Here is a 27,079-nt window from a genome sequence, read left to right as displayed (position 1 = left end):
GATGGCTTATGTGTTTGTGACAGAAACCGCCCCTCTTCTGGTGACAAACATTGTCTTCAGGAACTCTTGTAAAGTTTTTGTTTTCTTTTTCTTTCCTGGGGATCATTTCAGAGCCAAGAAAAACAATTACAGCAAGAAACAGATCCGCCCGCTGCAACACCAGCTGTGCCACACCCATTCAGAGGGGACGCTAAGGGTCTCCAGACGTACAGTAAGGGCGGCACTCTGNGAAACCCTAATGTGAACCAGGAGCAGATGGCTTATGTGTTTGTGACAGAAACCGCCCCTCTTCTGGTGACAAACATTGTCTTCAGGAACTCTTGTAAAGTTTTTGTTTTCTTTTTCTTTCCTGGGGATCATTTCAGAGCCAAGAAAAACAATTACAGCAAGAAACAGATCCGCCCGCTGCAACACCAGCTGTGCCACACCCATTCAGAGGGGACGCTGAGGGTCTCCAGACTAGAGTAAGGGCGGCACTCTGAACGGGCTGATGACCTCACAGGCAGGTCACTCTGCGCACTACCAGCCCAAGGGAGGAGCAGGCCACGGTGGGACGAAAAACGTTTACCTACCACCATTCAGAACCTTTCTCCTATCTCTGTACCAATGACATAATAGAAAATATATATTGGTCTGCCCTCATTTCCTGGCCCAGAGCTCCTAAAACCCTTGTACTTTCTAAGTGATAAGAACAAGCATCTCTTGTTCTAATACTTGGTCTTTGACACTTGTTCCTGGCAAGGTGTTCCTAAAATCCCTTATAAATCCCTAAGTGATGACAGAACCCAGAGCAACTTTTGTGATAATGAACAGACTCTTGGTGGGCTCCTGGATGGGGCCGAGCCCCAGGAAGACCAAGCATGATTAGGAGCTCGGCCCTTCCAGCCTCCTCCCCCATCTTCCATAGATGGGAAAGAGGGTGAAAATAATAATCAATCATGCCTAGGTGACACAGCCTCCATTAAACTCTAACAGTACAGGGTTCATGGAGTTTCTAGACTGGCAAACATGTCCTCACCAGGAGGTTAACACACCTCAGCTCCATGGGACAGACGCTCCTGTGCCCTGGGACCCTTCCGGCCCCTGCCCTATGTATCTCTTAAAGGGGTAAATGTAAGTACTTCCCTGAGTTCCATGTTCTGCTCTAGCAAGTAATCAAACATAGAAGGGGCCATGGGAACCTCCAGTCTCCAGCCACCTGGTCAAAAGCATGGCTGAGATCCCTGGGGGCGGGTGGTAACTGGCATCTGAAGTGGGGGAAGAATGTCTCGTGGGCCTGAGCCCTCAACTGTTCGGCCTGACACTGTCTCCATATAGGTGTTGCTAGAAATGGAAGGTACCTGGCTGGTGTCACAGTAGGCTCTCATGAAGATTAAATACCATAATGAGTTAGAGACAAAAGCAAGTTCAACCATGCGGAAGAAGAAAATAAAAGACCTAAAAAAAAGTCTTGGCTTTACGATCTGGGGTAAAAGCGCTCAGTTACACACTCTGAGGTTTCCAACATGGACGTCTCTAAGCAGAAGACAACACACAGTGGGAGGGGAGCACAGGGTGGTTTCAGGGGCTTGGACTCCGGGTTACATGTGCCTGGTTCAAATCCAAGATCTTACGCTTACTGGATATATAAAATTTTTGGTTAAACTCCCCAAGCCTCTTTTTTACTCTTTCTAACAAGTATATGAACATTACCTACTTAACAGGTTTGCTTCAAGATTAACATAGATATTAAAACTGAGATACGTGCTCCATAAATCTTAGCTGTTAATTATCATAGAAACAAATCAATGGCCTTGAGAATTTAGTAGAAAAGGAAACCACACATGTGCTAAAAATTCTTTCTTATTGCCAAGTCTTTTTACTCTACATTTACAATAATAAAGATAAAACGCTAGTCAATAACTGTGGATTAAACAAACACATTTTTTGCACTAAGACAAATGTGACTGACTATATAATGTAGTAGCACACCAGCCATCGGTATTAGGCTCCAATAGTAATCATTTGCAGGAGAACGGCCCCCAGCAAAATTTGAAGTCCAAGCTGGCTTGTAGGCTCACTTTGTTTCTCAATTGTCAGTCACTTCTCTAGGTCCCCACAGACAGTCCTGCATTCTAAGGGAACATGAAGTGCTAAATGATTAGCCCAAGAGAAATATACCCAATGCAGTCCACAGAGTTTTGGGTTCCCTGTTATTGGTGGAGATCAAATTCTTGGCTCTTAACTCAGGCAGTGCCTTCACTAGAAAACCCAATGGAACTAGTCTGGGTGGGGCCCAGGCACTTTTTAAATCTCTCCGGTGTTTCTGTAATGAACAGAGCCATTGTTAGAGACAATGGTGAGGTTATTCCAAGGAATTCAGAAATAAAAATTTTGATAGTCATATAATAAGTGTGCGTTTTAAAAATGAGACATAATATTTGGCAATTAACTGGTAAGTCTTGGTTAATGTTTGTCTGAGAAAAACAAATAGGAGAAAACTTGATTTATTAAAGGGAGCCCCCCAAATTCTCTGATAAATATACCACAGAGTTATAAAATATTAGCCCAAAGGAAATACATATACAACCACATAGCCACGAACTCTTTGCAAGAGCTACACGTTCACTCATTAATTTAAAAAAATAGTGATCAGGCAAGAACCGTCTTTTTCATATAAACCATTACTCATACGTACTTTTTACAATGAAGTTCGGTACAGAAATAGATTTGGAAATCATCAGAATTGTGAAGCACATAAAGAAAACAGCATCGTTCTTCAAATTTAGAAATACTGAAACAAACAAAAAGAATTATTCAGAGATAATCCCAATACTTCCAGGTACTGTCATGAAAATAAATACTGTTTTATATGTGGTCCTAATTCTGAAATTAATGTTGTTTATGACAAAAAGTTAAAAATAGTACTTTAAAAAGTATGGGGAGAAGGGTTTTCAGGAACAACCATAAAGGACACATGGACAAAACCAAGGTGGGTGGATTCAGGGGAGCGAGGTGGGGAGGGATGGGATGCAGGAGAGTAGTGGGGGGGGGGGGGATGCAGACAACTGTGCTGGAAGAAACAACTAACAATTATTTAGTTTAACAAAAAGTATTATTTCCTGCACCACAATACTGAAAGTACCTAACTTTCTCAGAACTGTCTTCCTGCTCCTATCCGCAGACAGAGCTGCTCTGGGGTGTGGCAGGGACAGAGAAGCTGTGTGTCCCTCCGACGTAGCGACGTAGCACAGGAAAGGGTGCTGCCTTCTACACCACTGGCCTGTGTGGGTGGAGGAAAAGCCTAAGGACCAGCTGGCTGGCTGGCTGACTGACCTTGGTGAATCTGGTTCTCTGAGATCTGTAGAATGACAAAATGCTTTCAAAGGTAGAAGGGCAACATGTGGGAAGCAGTAAAAGCCTCTCATTAGTTGTAGAGATTTAAGAGGAATAAAACAATGTGGAGCAGAACCTGGGTTGGACTCAGCAAGCGGTTTCCCTCACAGCAATGAGAACAATTTTGAGATTACCAGTCAGGCCAGGCTGTTTTATGCCAAGGTTTGGCAAATATATTCTGTAATGGGCCAGAGAGTAAATGTTTCAGGTTTCGCAGGCCAAATTACTCAATTTTTCCTGTTGGGTCAGCCTTAGACAATACACAATGAACATGGCTGAGTTCCAATAAAACTTTATTTACAAAAACAGGCAGTGGGCCATATTTGGCCTGTGGGCTGCAGTTTGCCAGTCCCTATATTATGCCTTTGCATCTGCTATTCCTTCAATGTAGAATGCATATTATTTTTGACTTTTAAAACAAATTCTACTGATTATTTAAGGCCACGCTTAGGCCTTACTCCCTTCTCTACTTCTACCCTAAATAGAAAGACCCGGTATTTGTACCTCTGTTTTTTGAACACAGTTCAATCGTTGCTCACCTCACATTGCACTGTCATTAGTTGTTACATGTCTGTTCCCATGCTGGGCCTAGAGCTCTCAGAGAGCAGACCTGAGGTCTTAGTATTTTTTGTATTCTTATAGACTCAACATTTGACATACAGCTGGTGCTCAATAAATGCCCAATGACTGATACGAGAAAGTTCTGAGGTGATGTGATGCAAACTGCTCATTTAGTGAGATTTTCTTCTGTACTTCGTCGTCTCTTTACAGAGGAGAAAGCCAAGAAAAGGTTAGCTCTCTTTGAAGCCACACACTGGGACTCAAATTTCCCAACATATAAACCAGCAGTAGCCTCATGTAAGCATTCTATGTATATGTCATAAATCACAACAAAGGTTATGTAGTGATGTTATACCTAGTTAAAAGAAAATTAATTCATTAGAAAATAGATAAGATAAAGTGAAATGTATGTTTACCATACTAAGTGGACTGCTTAAAAATACAGCTATGAATGAGTGTTTTGCTAATGGCCTGCTTTAAAAATTAAATATGAAGAGAATAAAGCTTTATTTGAGAAGGCATATATTGGAAAGATGTATAATGCATCAGTCCATAACCCTACTTGTTTCTGTTCAGGTCATCCATAAGGTAACAGGTGGTATCACGAGGCAAACTCCAACAATCAGTGACTCAGACAGCTCCACCAGTTCACGCTCCCACAAAAGCAATTACTATTATGCCTGAAGCCATGGAGTACTGTATATCTGGCCTTTAGAAGCCTGTTTTTCTTCATTTCCACTATGTGGGGAGAAAAAGTAGTAACCACAACTGATATAGTTTAAAACTTGCAATAGCTGGTCTAGCATTGCTGAGTGTCTATAGAATGAGTATTTAAATATTTAACAGGTGGCTTTGACTCTGGGAAAAGGACAACCCTCATTTCTAAATCCCAGGAAATGGTATTTCCTGAGCCAATGGTATTATGATGGCAATGTCAGACCTAAACCAAACTGAAATGAGTCACTCTAATCCCAGAACAGTTCATTAATGGTGACCCCAGGATAAGGTTTTTCTTTTCTTTTTAATGAATTCCTTTTCCTCTCACCCCATAAATATTAGCCACAGGACACAATCTGGTAGAAGACATTTTGGATGCATCTAAGGAGAGATTAGTTCCTGGTATACCTAAAGAGCAGAAAGCCATCCCATAATACAAACCAACAGCTCACCACCTACAGAGAACTGCACCCGGCTCACTTTTGTCTACACCTTGATTCTGCCGCACAGATTACATTTACCCCTCGTCACCATATTTTAAATGGGTGGCAAGCACCGAGTTAGTTCAACTGACAGTGAAAGTTTTCTTGCAAATCTTTTAATAATGGGGGTAAAGATGGTTGAGCAGTCCTTAGAAGGATTGTTGAGATTCTTTACATTTTTTTATCTTTAGCCAAGGACATTTTTTCCCCATTGCTCTTTTAAGAAACAGAAATGGAGGGAGGGAGGGAGGGAGGCAGAGAGGGAGGGAGGGAGGGAGGGAGGGAGGGAGGGAGGGAGGGGACAGACAGACATTGATAAAAGAGAGAAATTTTGATCAGTTGCCTTCTTGTATGTGCCGTGACAAAGGGCAACCTGGGTACGTGCCCTCACTGGCTCCAACCAACTGAACCATACAGGCTGGGGTGAGAATCTTTGCATTTTTTAAGAGTTTCATTTATTTTTTAGAGAGAGGGGGAGGGAGGGAGAAAGACAGGACGAGAAACATCAATGTGTGGTTGCCCCTCACACTCCCCCACTGGGGACCTGCCCTACAACCCAGGCATGTACCCTGACTGGGAACTGAATCAGTGACCCTTTGGTTAGCAGGCTGGTGTTCAATCCACTGAGTCATACCAGCCAGGGCATGCATTTTAAAATCATAACTACAAGTCCGATATAACACATTCATTGTCCAGAAAAATGTCTCCCAAGAAAATGAAATGCACCAAGGAAACTTACCTCACTCCCCTGACAGAAGCAGCACTGAAATTCCACTCATGTATACCATTCTAGAATACAGGGAAAGAACAACAAAAAATGTTTGGTTATCCAAATTAAAATAACACAACAGCAATAATTTTGTTTTATTATTTTTTAATAAGACACACAGGGTAATTTTTCCTCATGTATAATTTTTCACGAACAAATTATCTGGATGGAAACTGCAATTCATTCTCAAGCCACAAGGGTGATGTTTACATAATAATTTCTGTATTTCAAGAGAACAGCTCTAAGAGAGCATAGGAAAATTAGTCTCATTAACTTCTAAAATTTTATTTTGGGCAGATTAACTTAATAACTGTTGTGCATTAATTTTTAAAGTAAAAAAAGCCAAGGTAAGGTAATTAAGGTAATTCAATTATTATAGTCAAACAGTATTTCTTTGCGGAAAAAGAACAACATTAATGAATAAAATTTCTGCAAGGTTGTAAAGATAAATATTTCTGAATTATCTTTAAGTTTTTTTTTAACTAAATGGAGGTTCTATTTCTTAAGAATATGACACAGCAATTATGAATGTATATAACATCCACCATAGTTACAGTATGCTGTTACCTAATTTATGTGGGACTCAATATATTAGTAAAGTTTGAACATAAAAACTGATTAGCATTTGATAAACATGGGTGATCTGCAAGGTCAAGATGGAAAAAAAACTGTGGTAATTTATTACTTAAATTTATTATTAAATCTAAGTTAAAATTAATATTAAATGCATGTCTCTAAACTAAATAAATTACAGGGTGGATCACATTCCCTATAAAAATATGTCTGACAATGATATAGAATAAATAACAAACATTTTTGTAGAAATGAAGTCGTTGCTACATGTGTCCAAGTTTAGCAAGTACCGTAGTCATTCTGATTGCAAGTCAATGCTTTAAATATAAAACAACTAGGGAAACAAGCTCTTCCCACCAACTTAAAATATTGCCAGGAAGTTGAGGTCAGGACTGAACCAGGGAAGCGGGTAATGAAGCTGTGGCTCTGATGTGGCTCAGAACTCGCCTTTTGGTTGAAGCAACTCAAAAAGCCACAATTTACATTTATAGCAACTATTTCTTTGCTAGGATCATACAACTTAAAAAACAGATCCTCTCAAGCCTGAAGCATATTTACTAAAAAACTAGTTTCAATGCACATCCATCAGGTCACAGGGATGTGACCTGAGTCATCACAGAACAAACGTTGCTGAGCATGAAGCCCAGGGAAGGTGGATGGAGACCACAGAAAGGTACTGCCGGGACTTGGTTCTCATAACTGGAGTGCACAAGGAGTTAAATTAAAATAGCAGCCTACACCTTTAGCTGGTAACTTGAAAGTTGCTTCTAAAGCTTGTTGGCCTCAGGAGACCTAAGTTTACACGACCCAGGAGCTGCAGCTGCTAACCTGCATACTACCTGCACACAGCTGCAACTCAGTTTCTTTCTAAGGCCACCACCAGGACCAGGAGGGGGGTTGAGTGCAAACCTGCAACTGAACACAGTGACTAGCGAACACCAACAAGACGGCACTGGTAAAATCTATCTTCCATTAGCCCTGTCCTGGGAGTGGCCAAGGAGAGATTTCCCTGGTTGATTGGGCTGGTTTTGCAGGAAACTGGTAAAGCATCTTCAGAATGTCAGTTTCCTGGAAGGTTCAAGTGCTGCCAGGAAACATTCCATTTCAGTGCTGTAAAGCCCAGGGCCTGAGTAAGATGAAGTGATCTGGAACGAGGCCTCTTCCCACCTCCCTCACCAGTGGGCTTTCCACACAGAAGTGGTGGTAAGCTACAAGGCCAACAGCTGAGGTAAAGGCTCCTGGGACCTGTCTGGAAATCAGGGGCAAAGGGATGCCAAAGCAGAGCTGGAATGACATTTAATCCCAACAAGCCCCAAACCAACATTCCATCTTATTTCATCAGCACACATGCCATTTTCTAGGAAATGGTTAGTTTCAGATTCTGTGCTCCAGCTAGGGATTAGGAGTTAATATTGAGCTAAGGTGGCAGGAGTTACCCTTGGCAGACACTCTTGGTTCCCTAGGCAACAGCTCTTCCTTCCCTTCTTTGCAACAAAAAATAAATTTTGTTCAGGTTCAGGTGGCAATGCTTAGGGATGGTGAAATTGATTAGTCTAAATCAGCCATGGTTAAGTCCATTTTTCTTGCTGGTAATTGGTTTAGGCAGTCATGTGATGCAACTTTTTGTATAAGGGGAAGGACCTGGCCCTCGTCCTTTGGCTGTGGTCTGTGGGAAGTGATGCTTGGAGCTGCTATTTAAGGCCCTAAGTAAAAAGCCAAGAGTGTAGAGAGAATGCAACTCAGAATTCTGACACTGGCAAGCCCTGAAATCACCCCAAGAATGAACCCACCTTGGAAGTTCTCATGAGATAACATTTCCTTATTTTAGTTGGGAGTTTTGTGGCTAGAAGTATCCCTGAAGGATGAGAACACCATACCATCAAAAACGAGAGTGTGAGGTAAACATATTCCCCTCATAAATTTCCTGGGTCTTCTCTGAATGGCCATGGGCCAGAGCTTAATACTCCTCTAGGTGCCTTTCTGAGAAGCCACCAGATAGGTCAGGAGAACTTAAACATCAAACTCAGAAGGAGGGGAATCTTAAATGACAACCATTTAACACATCTTGCAAATAATTTCTCTGTCCCTCAATCTAGGTTTTTCTTTCATGTGCATGTGCAGACTTTCTTCAAGTACTAATTTATTTTAAGCAAAGGGAGAAGAGTTAAAAAATTGGATTTCAATTAATTTTTGCCCCTCAATGTAGAATAATTCTCTAAGAGTCCTTGAACTCTTAGGAATTGGTGTAATGATCTTAAAATTTTAAAGTTGCAAAATTAAGTATCTGTCTGGAAAGAGTCCAGACATTGCTAACATAACAAGAACAGTTATGCAACAGCAATACAACCTGGCAAGGAGAGTGGACTGGAATGCGCATGCGTGGGCAATGTGTGAGCATCTGAAGTGTGTGGCCATCACGTTCATACTGAGTGAGAACAGCAATGAATTTGCATCAAATTTTGTATTAAGCTTGAACATTCCTCTGTGGAAACTGCGGGTGATTCAGAAGGCTGCAGCTACGGGCAACTGGTAATTGGCAGCTTCATCATGACAACGTGCTCACTCACGCATCATGTCTTGTGCAGAGTTTTTTGGTGAAACATCAAATCATCCAGGTGACTCAGCCCCACTACAGCCCAGATTTGGCATCATGAGACTTCTGGCTTTTACGAAAACTAAAATCGCCTTTGAAAGGGAAGAGATTTCAAACCATTGATGAGACTCAGGAAAATACAACAGGGCAGCTGGTGGCATTTGGGAGAACTGTATGAGGGCTCAAGGCGCCTACTTTGAAGGAGACTGAGGCATCACTGTCCTATGTACAATGTTTCTTGTATCTTGTATCTTCTTCAGTAAATGTACTTATTTTTCATACTATATATGGCTCGGTACCTTCTGGAAAGGTCTGGTACTCATATACTAGCTCATGTAACTGTTCAGTCCACATTTAGAATGAAAACATTGAGAGAGGAAGTGAGTAAGGAGAAAATGTGACAGACGAAAAGCAACATTCTGTTATTCTACTTTTAGAAAAAGAAAATAAACATTTGATGACAGAAACAATCCATTTCCTGTTTAACATAAAATATGAAACCTGTTGCTTATCTGTTAATTATAGTTATTAGCTGTTTTAAGCTAACAATAACAAAATGATCTTATTTTTATTGCATATTCTCATTCCAATTATATCACTTCTATTTTTAAAAACAGAAAATAGCAGTGGTAATGAATACACTATGGATAAAACTAGAGTTTGCAAAGAAATTGATAAATCTAAAATAGAAACTAATTGATTCATGAAAGCTTAAATTTTTGAACAAGGAAAATTTTGGCACTAAAGGTAATTGGAAATGAGCGCAATGCAAATGCAGAAATTATTTTTGATCAAAAGATGATAGGAAAAAAGACAATTCAAAGCACAATTTTTAACCCATCTTAATGCACTTATAGTCCATGTGTTTATTTCTTAGCACCACATGAAAATTGTCTCTACAACTGTCACAAAGCCTAAGACAATCAATAAGAGGCGGACTTTATTGAATGAAGAACTTCCAGAAAGGAAAACTAGTGACAACAAGCTAGAAACAGTATTCATTTTCCAAAAATCTCTGGCTCACTTCTGTTCTGTTCTGTCTCCAAATACCTCTGGCTCTCCACTCATTTTCTGGAGTCTTGCTAATTCCCTCACCCCATTCTGTTTCCAAGTGTCCTTGGATAACCTTGCTCTTTCCAATCCAGCCTTTGAAAAATCTCCTCTCCCAGATAATAATGTTCACCTTTCCTAACCTCTTTGAATTTTTGTAGTTTCAACTGGGTGACTGCTTCTGCTTGTGTGAACATGCATGCATACACTTTAAAATAATGTAGATAAAAGACTGTGCACTATAAAACAATGTTAACAGTATGTAAACTGACAGTTTTACTAGTTATTACTAATCTTTTTGCTGGATAATTATACTTAGAATAATGCCATCACAGCAGCTATAGATCTGAACTTTCAATGACTCCTTCCCTGGGTTTGATTAATTCACTAGAGCAGGTTACAGACCTCAGAAAAACATTTTATTTGTGAGATTACTGAATTATTAGAAAGGGATATAAGTCAGAAACAGCCAGATGGAAGACAGGAGCAGGGCAAGGCGTGTGGGAAGGGGCCCGGAGGTCCTGTGCCCTCTCCAGACGGTCTATCTACCCACATCTCCACGTGTTCCCCAACCTGGAAGCTCTCTGAACCAAGTCCTCAAGGGTTTTTACCAAGGCTTCATTACATAGGCATGACTAATTAAATCTCTGGCCACTGGTGATTCAATCACCAGCTCCTCTCCCCTCTCTAAGGTCAGAGGGTGGGACCGAAAGTTCCAACCCTCTAATCCATTAGTCCCAAACCCCCACGCCATGGACTGGTACCAGTGTGTGGCCTGTTAGGAACTGGGCTGCACGCAGGAGATGAGCAGTGGGTGAGTGACACTTGGCTGGCATTACCACTTGCGCTTCACTTACCGTCTCCCTTCCCACCCTCCCACTCCCCACGGGAAAACTGCCTTCCACGAAACCAGTCCCTGGTGCCAGAAAGGGTGGGGACTACTGCACGGGCTTGGTTCTCCAGCAACAAGGCCCCTTCCTTAGGCATCTCCAAAAGTCACCTCGTTAACACAGCAAAAGACACCTTTGTGGCTCTCAGCATTTACAAAATTTCAAAGAGTTTTAGGTGCTCTGTGCCAGAAATAGGGACTAGGATCAAATATATATATGTTCTTTATGATAACTCACAATATCACAGTTCCCTAATATAACACAAACCACCACCCAAATGACTGCTGCCATGTCATCTAAAGAGCTAAACGGTCCTGGTGTTCTGGGGTCTCAATATTAGGCTTTAGCCCATATGTGTGCAACTGCGATTTTATTATTGCTATTGTTGTTACTGTTGTTAAAATTCACTAAGCATTTATTATATGCCAGGCTCTGCAATACCGTTTGAAGTGGATATTATTATCCCATTCTATAAATAAGGACACTGCAGCTTGGTCCCAGCTGGGTGGCTCAGCTGGTTGGAAGGTCAAAAGGTTGCAGGTTTGATCCCCAGTTGGGACGCATATGGGAGGCAACCAATCAATGTTTCTCTCTCACATCAATGTTTTTCTCTCTCTCTCTCTTAAATCAATAAAAAATACTTGGGTGAAAACTAAAAAAAAAAGGCACACTGCAGCTTGTAAAAGCCATGGTGCCCAAGGGCTGTGTTAGGATTTGAATCCAAGTCTGTTGACTCGAAGCCCATATTTTTAAAAACTGCAACCTCACACCCCCGAGCGTACTTTCTGATTCTCTTTTCTGCTTTAGTTTCCCCTTTCCAGGTCAGCACCATGACAGCAGGATTTTTGCTTATTTTGTGCACATCTGCTTCCTCGTGCTTCAGAGTCTGGCAGTGCCTATCACAGAGTAAGTCGTCAGTAAATATTTGTCGAGTGCATAGATATTAGGGAAAATTATAAGGGCATTTTGGAAAACAATTACAAAAGAACCTCACAAAACTGCTTTGCCATGAGACTGCTCTCATTTCTGTGGTTTTTCCAGTGGACTAGACTCAGGTCCTGAAAAGTTTCTGTTTTTTAAAAATGGTGGGATGATTTGTACATGAATTAAAACTGATGGAACACAGAAGTGGAAAGGGTTATACAAATGATTGTTGTGAGGAGAAATGAGAGTGTTCAAGATCCCTCTGGAAACCAGAGGCAGCACAGCCATGCGGAGCCAGTGGCTGATCCGAGATTTAGCAGTTACTTAGATATCCAAATTGCCAAGATGTAATGATAACCAAAATCCTATTTGTGCAACACTAGAAGCAGTGTTATTCCAACAAGCTTCCTAGAATTAATAAATTTACAGCATAAATTTACAAAACAAACAAATATTCCAATTTAAAGTGCACTTTGGATACTTCTGTCATCTGTGATAAAAATCCAAATAGCTTAGTTATATTTTATTAAATGAATTAAAATCCATAACCCAAATTTAACAAATTTCATATTACAAGATGTATTTATGCTAGGATACATATAGTCAATACATACAGTCTTTCTTCTTAACTAATACAGATATTTGCTGCAATATATAAATGCTGGAAGCTGTACAGTCCTCACTGTTAATACTCTTGAGTTAATAACTGCACAATTTACCTCGTCATCAGGAAGCACGTGCCAAATAGATATTGTCTTTTCCTCAACTTCATTGTTGATAGACAAATATGATGGTTGATAGATTTTGGTTGGTTCTAATATTAACACCTTGAAAACATAAAACAAAAAATTAATATCAGTGACCTGAGATTCAAACCACACAGAGCTGACATAACAACACAGCACTGATTCCTGGAGGAAGTTCTGGGTCCATTGCTGGAGTAAAAGCATTTAAAATTCTGATTATTGCCCTTTGCATATTTTATGATTATAATGCAATTACCGTAAGTTCTAATAATACATCACCTTTTATTGCTATAGGAATTGGGAGCACATTTCTGAAGTCCATGTATTGGTTTGGCCCTGAGTAGTCTACTGATGGTACTTTTTAAAAGCTTTTATTTTTTTCAGGCAATACATAAATACAAATGTCAAAGAAAGGCAGAAATGTGGTAAAAGAAATTCTATAAAAAGAAAAGAAAATATTCCATATATATAATGTCACATAGATGTATGGTTTTCCTACCCATGTAAATAGATTGAGAAACTCTTTTAATATTAAAAGAGTTTATACATAAACCAAAATGTGGACATAGCTATATGAAATAAAAATATTTTTATACTGCCTTCACAATACAACTGGTAGCTTTAGTAATAATATGTTTAGCCTTGTGATAGAAGAAGAAAAAATAAAAGCTGCTCCAGTTTTGAAGATACATGAGGGGTATGTGGTTAATAAGCCAAGAATCACCACTGAAGGACTGAATGATGTATTACATTACTACTAACATCTCATTTTAGGAGCAAACAACATTAAAATACTATACATTATTATACATGTCATTATTTCAAAGGTGCTGCTACTATTATCTATTGGTACAAGTGTTTAAAGGCACCTGCCTAGCTCAAATTTCCTATGCAGACTTAATTAGGAATGTTAAAAATAATAGAAATAAAGCTGATCCATAATTTGCAGAGAAACTGAAATAGTTTTTTCTGCTCTACTGCTTAAAACTCAAAATAATTGCCTTTTAGAACTGATTTCTTATCAAGCAAGGTTTACCAAGAAAAAGTGGAGGAAACACCTTCAGAGGGCTCTGGCAATCAGGAATTCACAGTATGTTATAACTTACAGTGCACGGTAAACAGGAATCTGGGTTAAAAACTGACTCAGCCATACAGTGCGAACACAATGTATTTATTTAATGATAAACTTATCATAACAGTAAACTGATTTAAGTTAAAGTACAGAGAACTAGAGAAAGGGGATTAGAAAACAAAATTTTCTTCTTACTATGAAAATTTTAAGGGCATAAAGAATTCTTGGTCAGGCTCTAGCTTCAAATACAAGATAGAACACACCAAAAAACAAACACACTAAGAGCCCAGAGGAGAGTGTGTTCTGAATCAGGGACATACCAGGTGAATTAAGGTCCAAATTCCAATCAACAGAGAGTTAAGTGGTACTGGTTAATAACAAAAATAAATTTTTACTCTAAAGTTTGCAGAAATAGTGCTATCAAATCTCAATATTCCAGTGCTTGTGAAATTAAAATGTGGAATCGGGAATAAAAGGTGGGTTCCCATCCCAAAACAGCATCCAACTCACTCGACTGACAATACACCTTGTCCCCTAATTACATGGGCACACTATTTAACATCAGAAAGCACAGCACCAGGTTCTCTCCTGTCATCTTAAGTTGTTTGTTTATTGTTGTCTTGGGTATCTGTAATAGATAAAATCTGAACTATGTATTCCTGCCTTGAGATAGGGGATAAACACTGGTTGCAATGATCACTGTCTAAAGCCCTCTGATCTGTCCTTGAAATGACAAAATATGAGGAATTTGTAGCATGCATTTGGAGGTCACAGAGAAGCTGAAAAGACAAGAAAGAAGAGGCAATTTGACAAACCATCAAGATTCAACTTGTGTGAGAATACACACATTCTTGCTTTCAGTCTCTAGTCTTCTATACTGGTTAACACTACAGTCAGCTGCTAATTTCATGTATCTGCAGCCGGGGTGGGAGACAGCAGAGCCTGTGAACCATAAAAAGTAGACTTGAACGGAATGGCCACACTCCACTTCCTCTCATCTGACATTCGGTGATGGGCAGATGGTCACTTAACTTTTTAATGTTGGAAGGAAACAAAATATACATAGAAAATACGTGAGAAAAAAGAATAGATGGAACTGAACCTAAATTATAATACACAATGGAACTATTCAAATCATTTCCAAATAACTTTTGTCATCTGCTTTCTGTTGCCCAGAGTCAACAGTTTTTCTTGGAGGAATGAGACTGGATGTGGTAGTGGCATAAATGGAGACAATCACATTAAATATGTTGTAGTATAAGTCACCTTGGTTTCAATAAGAGCCACTTCAAAAGAAGGATCATGTCATCACCCCAATCAAGACCTACTGTGAGCCACAGAAGATGGTACCAAGGACACGGCAAGTTACAATGACATAAATATAGTTTACACAGGTACTAAAAGTCGGCCTTTCTCTATGCAGTGGAACATAGGTAGCGAGCTCCAGCGACTGCAGGGAACGGGCCTGGTGGGGAAGGTAAATGAATGAAGCAGGAAGAATGGGACTATAATCAACCTGTTAAATGACAGCAGTTGGTGGGCTCAGTAGACTGTTGCTTTTGGAGTATGCAGTCACAAACTGCCCATCGCTTTCATTTTTTTAAGCAGTTGAAAATCTGGAATTTTATATGAATTCTCCTGATTTCTCACTTGATTCTTCAAATACACTTTATTTTTCAGTTGAAATACCCTACCTTTTTCATCAGTTTTGCCTATCTTTTCCTCTTCTTCACACAGTAGCTGTGTTATTTGAAGTCCTTATCCGGTATCTCCAACATGTCACCTCTGGGTCTGCCCCTGGTGGTGGCCTTAGCTCTTCATTATCAGTCACATTCTCCTGCTTTTTAGCATGTCTAGCAATCTTTGATTACATCTGAATTATTCCGCAGATGCTCTGAATTGTATCTTTCCTGAGATTTTTTTCCTAGTTAGCACTTAAATTATCGGCGTATCACATCAATCCTGACAGGGCTCATTTTTATCCTGGTTTTGTTAAGGTGGGTCTGTTTTGGTTCTGCCCTTACTCCTGGGGTGTGGGTTTCTGTGTCTCAAACTCAGGGCTTGGGTGTTCAGCAAAGTCTCATCCTTCTGGCCTGGCCCGATGTCCAACACCTTGTCCTTGTTTGGTTTAAGCTCTGGAGTGTCTCACAGTCCAAAGATGCCCTTTGCCACTCGAGTCATGACCCCTAAATACAGCAAGGGAACTTACTTCAATAAGGTATATTTAAGCCACGTAGGTCCCATCTGAAATCCAGTTTTAGTCAACAACGGGATCTATAATAGTGTTTATGTACAACCTGCTGGCCACGTGTTCACACTATCTGAAAAAGGCAGGCAGAATCCTGGGTTTCACTCTTCAAGGCGCCCCCTTTTCTAACTGCCTGACCCTAATATTCCAGCTGCTTTAAAGCCCCAAACATTGACACCTGCCTGCTCCACCCAGTGAGAATGCCACTCCTCCCTGCCAGGTTCCACCTCCTTAGGCTTCAGCCAGAAAAATCACCTCAGGGAAAAACTAGTGGGTAAAGATAAGACTCAACTCAAGCACCTGGCCCCTAAGGATCCTAGTACTGTGGTAACTGCTGTTTCATGCCTCCAAACAGCTGTTTTGCATATTTTGTCTAGATTTTATAGGTATCTGTAGCAATACCAATACCATTTAGTCTATCACAGCACTGAAGGTCCAGCTCTCTATTTTTAAATGGTGGCAACAAATCCTTCTTTCCCTTTTAAATCACTGAGTGGTCTTTTAAACCTATGAATGCAATCCTAAGCCCAACCTTACATGCAGTGAGAGAAACACTAAGTGGAACTACCCCAGTGTATGGTTTTTCATCTGCAAGTTTAGCGGAGGTATAACTCTGATAACACACTTTTGGTAGAGAGTCTGGAAAAGTAGTCGCCCTCACAGGTTGATGGCGCAGCCACATGAATCAGTTCCACCTCTGGGAATCTGGCTTGCAGACACATGTGCACACATGCAAAATGGCACAGGTATACTGGTGGTTCATTTTAATTTCCTTTGTTTTCTGACTACTCAGGAAAATTTTCTCTTCACATGATTGGCTCATTTTTCTTTTGCCTCTATAAATTTGGAGATGGTTGATTTTTTTCTGCATTATTAGGCAAATTGATCATTTTGAAAAATTAGTATTAAATAGTCTCTTCTCTCCCTGTCTGGCATTTTCCATGTTTTATGGTGTCCTTTACTGAATAAAAAATTTGAATTTTTAATGAAGTCCAATTGGTTAATATTTGCCTTTTTGGCTTATAGATCCCTTTCTTGCTTAAGAAAGAAAGCCTCTCTCACTTTGACTATACACCTATATTCTGCTAGTTTCTCTCCTCACATTTTCTGGTTTTATTTTTTTGCATCCACATTATGACCGACTAATTCACATTGAGCTAACTTAAATCAGCTCAGAAAAGCTAAGAGGAGTGGCTGCCTCTCACAGCTAATTTTCTAGTTGATCAAGTCAACAGCCGATTAGACACTCCAGGCCTGTGCTGCCTGCCCTCCCCGCCGTGGTTACTGCCGTGGGCGAGCCAGCCGGAGGCAGGCTGCCAGCTCACTCTGAGGGAAGTGCTCTCCTGGCTACAGATCATCTCGGACAGAAAATAAAGTGAAGTGTTGTCGTTTGAAAGGCCTTTCAACGAAGGGCCCTGCTGCGTTAAAGCTTCTGGAAGCAAGAGTAAAGAAAGCCTGTTAATGCCAGCAATGGATTTAATGAAGTCGAACAGATAATACGATCAACATCAACTAGAAAATAGGATTTTGTGAAAAGAATTGAGAGGTGCCACTACCTCTGGTTACAAAAGATTGAGACACGACTCAGAGAGAGATGTGTAGCGTCACTTTGATGGGGGAAGAGACTTACTGGCACGAACACCGTGAGCGGCCAGTGACTCTTGCACTGGATGCTAAAACTACACGGCTTCAGACAGTGTTGTGAGAGCTATCAGGAGGGGGCGGCACCAGCGGAGAACACGAGCAATGTGTTTTCTAAAGTGTGCGTGTGTCTATTACACATTTAAATATATACAGGTTGATAGAGACCAGCCAAAACAAGCTGCAGACCAAAATCTACAAGTCATCATTTCCCACAATGTAAAGCATTGTAGAGAGTGACTGTGGATACTACATCTAACCCTGACTCACATGAGTGGCGGGGATGGAAGAATGATGCAAGCAAGTCTGACACTTGATGTCCCCACATCATTGAGTCTCCATAATGATGGCAACTGAGATTCATGACGATGTCAACAGGACTGCAGTTTGAATTCAACATACCCACCTGTCTGGTCTGAAGAGATATCCTGACTTACTCAACTAAGAGACAATATTTTCTTGGGAAAGTGCCCTTTATAACTTACTGAAAGAAACCACCAAATACCATGGAAAAACACAAAAATGTATCTCATTTCTTTGAGTTTGAGAAGTTACTTTAAAAAATTAGTTAAAGCAGCTCCGGCTGGTGTGGCTCAGTGGACTGGGCACTGGCCTGTGAAATGAAAGGTCGCAGGTTCGATTCCTAGTCAAGGCATGTGCCTGGGTTGTGAGCCAGGTCCCCTATTGGGGGCATGTGAGAGGCAGCCAATTTGTTTCTCTCTCATATCAGTGTTTCTCACCCTCTCTCCCTTCCTTCCCCTCTCGCTAAAAATAAATAAATAAAATCCTTAGAAAAAATAAAAAGTTAGCTAAAACAAACCAGTGTGCACAAAATAATGCATTCACCATATCACCATTGTTTTAGAACAGGAATATTAGCGCATAGTATTGTTACAACCACGGTGCAAGATATACTTTAAATAAAAGAAGCAAACTCGAACTATAATTAGAGTTAAGTTCCATGAAGAGCACTCACTGGAAACCTAACCACAGTAACATCCGTCTTTGTGGCCTCGACCAGGAAGTCCATCCAGAAGTCCATGAGCTCCTGTATGTCCACAGGCTGCTCTGTCGTCACTTTCACAAAATGTTTATAGATCAAAATCGTCTCCACAATAGACTTGAGGTACCTAAACATTAAAAGATATAAACACGTAAGAGGCAGATTTAGAACTATCTGTTCCCATGTATCCCAGTCTGACTCTGCAAATGTCAATATGACATAAAAATTATGCATTCAGATCCACCAAACATTATCCATTATTTCTTACATGTCATGGACATTCACATGTCATCTCATTTAAGTCTCACAAAAGTTCCATTCTGGTTTATATCCATTTGACAGATGAGGAAACTGAGGCTTAGAGGGCTTAAATAACTTGGACTGGACGATATATTTACTGACCACATAACTTTTAAAACAATGCCTATATTCTGTTCAAGGAAGTGGTTAACGCACTTTCTTTAAAATATACTTCCTTAAGAAAGCTTTTCTAAATAGACCCTTCATAAGAGATCATTACTTTCCCTGAAGCAGCTCAGCTTACACAAATATCCCCAAATCTAGTAAGACAGCTAGTACCCCCGCAAAAAGAGTTAGAAAAAATGAGAAACAAGATAATTATATGAGATCATGGGTATGCAGGCATACTCTGAACTAAAAACATGAAAGCTAACATTAAATTAATAGAAATTAGAGACATCATTTCACGGTTGTTACTAAAGCATAAAGCAATGCCAGTTTTCTTGTCAACAAAAGCCAGGAAACCTAAAACCAATCTCTTTGTACCCGTGGTTCAGTCTCGACCTCCTCTATGATCAAAATGGTTACCATAAGGAAGTAACAAATAACACAAGTCACATGGTCAACATTATAGAGATACAACTAGAGAATGCAGAAACATGGAAGAAAATTTCATGAGATAAAATAATCCCATATGCACATGCTATGATATTCATGGACTTCTCTCTGGGTGTGCGGAAGGGTTATAGGTCAGGGTTATGAACAGATGTAATTTACGAGTGCTCCCCAGGTGGAGCAGGGCACCAGGAAGGGCATTCTCCTTGGGTACCGAGACACAAGTGCCTGAAGCCACAGTATGGCATGTTTGGTGTGACCAGAGAGCAGTGCAACCAGGGGGTATGACAGAAGCTGAGGTTGCAATGATTAAGGGCAAACTTGTTTGCCAAGCCAAGGAAATGGACTTTATGCTTTAATGGTGAGGTGCCATTGAACGATATTGATTTAAGGATCCAAGTGGGGGGAAAGGTCAGCCATGCATTTTAGAAAGATCACAGTGGGAGTGATGCTGGGGAGGATTTGCTGAAAGTGAGAAAATCCCTTAGGAAGCTGTGAGGCCCGCCATGTTGGACGGGGCCCGCCATGTGTCCTTAAATGCTTCCCTTTGAGGAAAACAAGTCACTGTCCTGGGCTCTGAGCAGCTTTACACCTTTCTCAGCATCACTGTTAACCTCTAAAAATCTTTATACCTAACGGTTGGTGATTACATGTGATGCATGGTAACATCAGCACTATTTTCCAAAACAGTCCTAAATGCAGATGGGATTTTGTTTTCCTCTCTTCAATTACCACATACAAAATGATGAGACTTGGGTGCATGCCAAGAACAATTTGAAGTTAGAAAAACATACATATAGACAGAAAACACCCAAATGTGTTAGTAAGCCCTAAGTAAAAGAACGGTAATTCCACAACTGAGATTAGATCATAAAGGAAACAAATGGCTTGTGTTTGCAGCAGAGGCCTGGGAGGCTGAGGTGGAAACTGTAAACCTGCTGATTAGACCTGGAGGTGGGACGTGCGAGGCTCCTGCACGACTTCTGTGGGTAACACTGGGTTAGCAGGTTGGTCACTGTGCGAGAAAGGCGAAGCCGGCAGCCGGCAGCCATCACCAATGTCCAAAGGCATCAGAACCCATACTAAACACAATTCACTTATGAATATCACTCCCCCCCTTTAGATTCTGCATTTTATTCTAAAAACAAATAAAATAATCTACTTGTCAGTTCACAAATATGATAATTTGGAAAAAAGAGATAGGAGCTGATTATGAAAAACAACTGTTAAAAACGTAACAGTTTATTACCATGCTGGTGTCTTCAGTTTAAAAAGCTTCTCAGATGCTTGAATGACTCTCATGTGGTCATTGGCTAGAACACTGGCCCCCAGGAAAAATCCAACTTCCCAGTAGCTCTGGAGTTTTTCCAAGTTTCCCTTTTTACCAAGAAGGCTGCTAAGCTTCACTCCTAGAAGATGGATAGGAAGTACATTACAAACACTTACAAACCTACCACAGCTAGGTACAGCTGACTTTTTATTAAAAAACAAAATGAAGTTTTCATTCTTCCTTTCAGATTAAAATAGCTTTAAGTTTCTGATTATAAAAGGGGTTTGAATTCTTTGTAATAATTGTCAGACTAATCATAAAGGTACATAGAAGAAAGTGAAACCCATTAACTTTAAAACCCCAAAGTAACTGCCACTGTCACTTTGATGTACATCATTGCAGAATTATGTATCTCGGTATAACCAAAAATTAAGATAATAACATCAAATACCTTGCTGTGTAACCTACTTCGCTCCCTTATTATACCACGGATTCTTCAGTTACTTGACAGGAAAATATGCTCAATTCTATCAGTCAGTTGAAGTATAAATGCATACAGTATATATATTTTGCAATGGCAAAATGCTACAATAATTAATAATTACATATGTGAAGGAAACAAACAGATTACACTCTCTTTTTTTTAAAGATTCTTTATTTATCTTTAGAGGGGAAGGGAAGGAGAGAGGGAGAGAAATATCATTGTATGGTTGCCTCTCATGCATCCCCTGCTGGGAACTGGCCTGCAACCCAGGCATGTGCCCTGACTGGGAATGGAACCAGGATCCTCTGGTTTGCAGGCTCATGCTCAATCCATTGAGCTACACCAGTCAGGGCAGATTACACTTTCCTGATTACTGGTGTTTTATAACAACACTTGAAATCAAGTAATGTAAATCCTCCAAATTTGTTCTTCTCTATATTGTTTTGGTTCTTCTGTGTTCTTTGCATTTCATTAAAATTTTCATCTCTACTTTGCCTTGTATTATTTTTTCATTTTAATTATTTTGTCTAAAAAGAGTATGTCCTTGCAGAATTGTTCATTGCCACTAACATCCGAAACTGTTGGGAAAATTATCTGAGATTTGGGAGTAAAATAAAAAGGTTCGATGAGTCATTTCAATATCATATCACGGTATATTCACTCAAGGACTATCTACGGAAAGTTTAGTTAGTTCATCTCACTATTTACTAAAGATCTCAGAGAAGTTTACTTACTAACTTGTGGGTTTTTGTTCAATAGAGATACAAATATTGGGTTGGCCCAAAAGTGTGGTTTTTTGCGGTAAGATGGTTCTATAGTAGTGCTTAGTGGTCTTTAACTTCATTCAAAATAGTTTCGTTAGATTGTATTGGGAGAGTCTTCATAGCAGCATGATATGGTGAATTTTTTATGCAGCCATTTTATTATTGAAGAGGGAACAAAACACACATTTTTAGCATATTATGCTTTATTATTTCAAGAAATGCAAAAACATAACTGAAACACTAAAAAAGGTCTGTGTAGTGTACAGAGAGAGTGCTGAGACTGATCAAACGTGTCAAAAGTGGTTTGTAAAGTTTCATGCTGGAGATTTCTTGCCGGATGATGCTCCATGGTCGGGTAGACCAGTTGACATTGATAACAATCAAATCGAGGCATTAATTGAGAACAACCAATGTTATATCACACAGGAGATAGCCAACCTACTCAAAATACCCAAATCAAAAAAGTTATTTGTGAAAATGAAAAATGTGTCTTCTATTTTATGGAAAAAGCCATACAGACTTTTTGGCCAATAATTTCTGTCTAGTAAAACAGATAATCCCTAAGATTATGACCTGTTGAACATAAACTAGTTTTTTTAATCAAACTCAGAAATCTTATACTAACATTTCTTTGTTAAATTATCTATAAATAGTCTTATTTGTTAAATGCTCTTTGAACTGGACATACCCTCTTATTTGTTTCGATATCAATTAACTAAAATCTCTTACATGTGTCCATTTTGTATTTCATGAGTTATGAAACTGTATATTTTGAAAATTACACTTTAACAAAATAATATTTTTAAAACTTTATGCTTTTTATTATATAATTCCACTTAAGCCATGAGTGTTTCATGAAAATGTCCATTCTTCACATTTTGTGATATTAAAAAGGAAACAGCCTTGTCATCTTAAAATGTCATGAGATAAAAAATTACACATGTGTATGCAACAATATCCATGATCTCATATCTAGGCCTAATGAAAAATACAATGAATACAAAGGAAAGAAGAAAGTGTCCAGGAAAAATGAGATGTAGAAAACATGTCTCTACCGATCACAGTTGAAAATGAGCACCTCTTACCATGTCTTACACGCAGAACTATGAACCAAGGTCTGACCTAGCAGCAAATCAGGTCAAATATTTAAGTAGGAACTAAGAAAATGTTTAATAGTAAAAGGGATACAATAATAGTTTTTAAATAAAATTCAGATTTATTCTTGAATGCCAGAAGTTCATTCTGGCCTTGCCATAAATCTGTCACATAATCATGACACTAACTCATTCAGCACTCAGACAAAATGTTGTTTTTACAGCAAACAGCATTTTGGCATATGGCTGTGCCACCATTTATCTAGCCACATGGAGCTGATGATTGGTTTTTATTACTATAAACATTCTTGTACACATAGCTTTGTGTACCTTTTCAATTATTTCTTTATCATAAAGTCCTAATCCTGGATTATTAGGTGCAGAAGATGTGCCCATTTTAAGTTTTGATGCATTCTGCCAGATTCTCCTTAGAAATGCTGCACCAATTTACATTCTCACTAGTGGCACCTGACAGTGATCTCTTGTCCACACCATTCCCAATTATGGACACTGTCATGTTCTTTCATCTTTACCAATTTGGTGGAGAAAAAAACCACAACACTGCCTTTTTTTAACCATTGAAACTGACTTTCATGTTTGCACTTCTTTTGTGAATTAACTTTTATGCTTTTTCTACATGATGCACAAAAACTGTTTCTACATGAAGATAAGTAATCTTTTAGGTATGTAGTTAAGAACATAGCTTTAATTGGTTGTATTTAGGAACTCCCCCCTGAAGGAATACAGGAATAAACATCTTAGTATGTAATATATTTTTCCATATTTAAGAATCATTTCCATAGGAACGAGTCTTAGAAGTAGCATTATATACTTGATGCTAGGCAACAACATTTTTAAGGCTCTTGATTCATAGGCCCAAATTGCTAAAGCACTATTATTGATGTACAATTATATATTTTTTACCACGACCTTACCAACAGTATATTTTTCTTAAAAAAAAATTCTAGCTAGCCCTATCTGGTTGGCTTAGTTAGTTGGAGCATAGTCCTGTACACTATACCAAAAGGTTGTGGGTTCAATCCTGGTCAGGGCACATACCTGCATTGTGGGTTCGATCCCCAGTTGGGGCATGTATGGAAGGCAACTGATTAATGTTTCTCTCTCTAAAATCAATAAAACAGCCTCAGATGAGGATTAAAACATTCTGACTAAATTTACAAGCAATGAATACTATTTATTCAAGTATCACCTGATATTTGAAGAAGTCATTACTACTCCAAATGTCAAGATTCAATTACCTGTTTAGGCATTTTAAACAGAAAGTGCTATAATCAGAATTGGTTGGCTTCTAAGAACTGAAGACTTTTTAATAGTTTAGTTTCACCATAGATTTACAACTTGGAGCTACTATTAGATTTAAGGCATCTTTAAAGGAGAAATGTAGGAAACAGAGCCTTTACTGACCAACTCATTAGACGCCCAGCACAATGCAAAGCACATTGGACATACAACTTTCAATCCACACAACCACACAATGAATTACAGATTATCTTCTTTTTGCAGTAGGGAAAAAAGAGCTCAGAGACCTTGAAAAACTTGTCTAAGGTCATACAGCCTCCATAAATAGTGGAGATTAGATTCTTTCCACTTCAATTTTCCAATATGGAGAATTACAAACACACATGAAAGGAGAAAAAAGTATTACAATGAAGGGCTATATTTTCAGTTATTGCTAACTTTTTGCTATTGCTTCATCCCCCTGAATGTTTTGGTTGTACCATTTCAAATTAAATTACAGACATCATGACATTTCACCCTTAACTGTTGCAGCATTAACTAAAAAAATTATCCTATTCAATTACTGCACCTAACACAAATAACAATGCCTTAGTATTATTTCATATCTGGTCCTAATTCAAATTATCTGACAGTTCCCCAAACGTCTCTCATAGCTTTGTTGTTTCAAAGCAAGATCTAATCGAGAATTACTAATCACATTTGTTTTTTATGTTATGCACTCTCATTTAATGTAACCAATCCACCCATACTTTTTTCTATGACATTGTACTTTAAATTTTTTTCTTTTACTGATTCCAGAGAGAGGGTAAAGGAGGGAGAAAGAGAGGGAGAGAAACAATGTGAGGGAAAAACATCAATTGGTTGCCCCTTGATGACTGGGGAACCAAGCCTATATAACCCAGGAAAGTGTCCTGACAGGGAACTGAACCAGAGATCTTTTGCTTTGTGGGACAATGCCAAACCAAATAAGCCACACTGGTCAAGACAATGACATTGATTTTTTAGAGCTAAGGAAGGCTGCCTTGTGGAATGTCCTCACATTCTAGGACTATCTGATGGCCCTTCGCAATGGTGTCTGATTTATTTCTCTAGACACCGTGATTCCTATTAACTGGATGTTAGCTCTTAAGATTCAGGCTAAACATTTTTGGTGAGACTATTACACAGGAGTTGCTGTTTACTCCACATTCACCACATCAGGAGGACGGCATGGAGCCATCTCACTAAGGAACTAAGGATGCTAGTTGGATCACTGACAGCCTGACCCCCGGAGGGAATGCAGATGTACCAACTGCCCCTTCGTAACTAATAAGAAATCTGCATGTGAGTGAGCTCTGGCATCATGTAAATATGCAATTATTAACTTTTTCACAAATAAACATTTTCACTGATCCCTGCCAAAATCCTTATTTCTACATCTCTTTCATTATCGGTTTTATCACGAACAAAATACGTTTAGTATGTAGCATGCCTGAAGATGAACTTTATCTCATCAACTGTATGAACTATAGTATGTATTTAAAATGAACAAAACGTACTTAATTTTTCCCTATCGTTTCCAATGTTCTGAGAAGTTGTCACCTCCATTGATAACAAATGAGTTGATTTGTGCTTGGTGATAACTTTGGTTTTTGTTTTGATTTTTTCTTGATTATCTTTATAGATTCATAGATTTTTAATATTCAGTAATACAAATTTTATATTCAGTAATACAAATTTTATATTCAGTAATACAAATTTTATTTTTATTGCTCGCTCAAAATGAGATTCAAATAGTGGTTTGTATGAATTCCAATCATACTGTTTTTTAATTCTGTCATCACTACTGTAGAAGACCCCAACCTATTATTCTGACTCTCTCCCATGAAGTGTAATATGGTTACAAAAATCCCACTGAACATGGGAGAATGATCTTCAATTTAGCTAGAGTTTGAATATTAATTTTAAAGCTTGTGAAGCTGAGAATAGGATGAAAATGTAAGATGTTAGTCCGTGTTATTAAATCTCAGTTTTCAGTAGTTTAAACATCACCGAGTTTTCCAAAACTGGGAAAGTAAAGCACTTCATAAAGCAATTAGTCACAACCTCAAACAAACACAAGAATTAAAAGTCATCAAGCAGCAATGTAAAGTTTAGAATCATGCCTTACATTAGAGGTCTTAAGATAATGTTTAGAAGGCTTCAGGTTTAGTGATCATCTTACGACATCTTACTTTTTAATTATTTAGCCTGTCTAAATAAATAAGTCAAAATATCAAAATGCATGTAAAAAAAGAATTTCACAAAGAAAAATCTGATTACTATAAAAATTCAGTAGTTCAGACTAATTTATATATTTTAAAGGGTCCAAGAGAAGGAATGGGAGAATACAGAAAGTACTAAAAAATGTGTTTAGACATTTAAAATGCTTTTTAAATTATATCTTCAAAATATACCAAATATGTATGAATTAGTTAATTAATCTTATTTTATTACATAATATTGTTATTATATTAGACTACTAAATTATTTAGTCAACCTGCTTTTCCTTGACAATCCCTTTAATGCTATTTTAAAATATAAAAATTAACTTTAGGTAGGTCAGTCCATGTTGATTAGCATAATTTACAATTGGGCAGAATCTCAATTGGTGACTTTTAACTGCCTTTTAGTTATTAAGAACACAGAATTTTTAAAAGTCTAAGTTTCACAATTTCCAAAACTTAAAA

The 27,079-nt window shown here is 38.8% G+C and overlaps 1 protein-coding gene across 2 annotated transcripts in view; it reads right to left on the bottom strand.

The window, feature by feature from the left end:
• Positions 1–27,079, bottom strand: part of MAP3K5 (mitogen-activated protein kinase kinase kinase 5) — a 180,090-nt gene that overhangs the window by 57,112 nt on the left and 95,899 nt on the right. For both annotated transcript variants that reach the window (XM_037045671.1, XM_037045670.1), the window contains exons 9-13: positions 20,749–20,908; positions 18,618–18,771; positions 12,654–12,761; positions 5,875–5,924; positions 2,678–2,773 (exon numbers count right to left, since the gene is read on the bottom strand). In XM_037045671.1, coding sequence (XP_036901566.1) covers positions 2,678–2,773; positions 5,875–5,924; positions 12,654–12,761; positions 18,618–18,771; positions 20,749–20,908 — 568 coding nt within the window. The remainder of the gene's footprint in view (positions 1–2,677; positions 2,774–5,874; positions 5,925–12,653; positions 12,762–18,617; positions 18,772–20,748; positions 20,909–27,079) is intronic.

This window comes from Sturnira hondurensis, unplaced genomic scaffold (genome assembly GCF_014824575.4).
Source record: "Sturnira hondurensis isolate 20B ecotype Veracruz unplaced genomic scaffold, ASM1482457v3 Scaffold0004474, whole genome shotgun sequence".
Taxonomy (NCBI): Eukaryota; Metazoa; Chordata; class Mammalia; order Chiroptera; family Phyllostomidae; genus Sturnira; species Sturnira hondurensis.
Note: the sequence above shows the minus strand (reverse complement) of the source record. Positions and strands in the feature narration are given on the sequence as shown.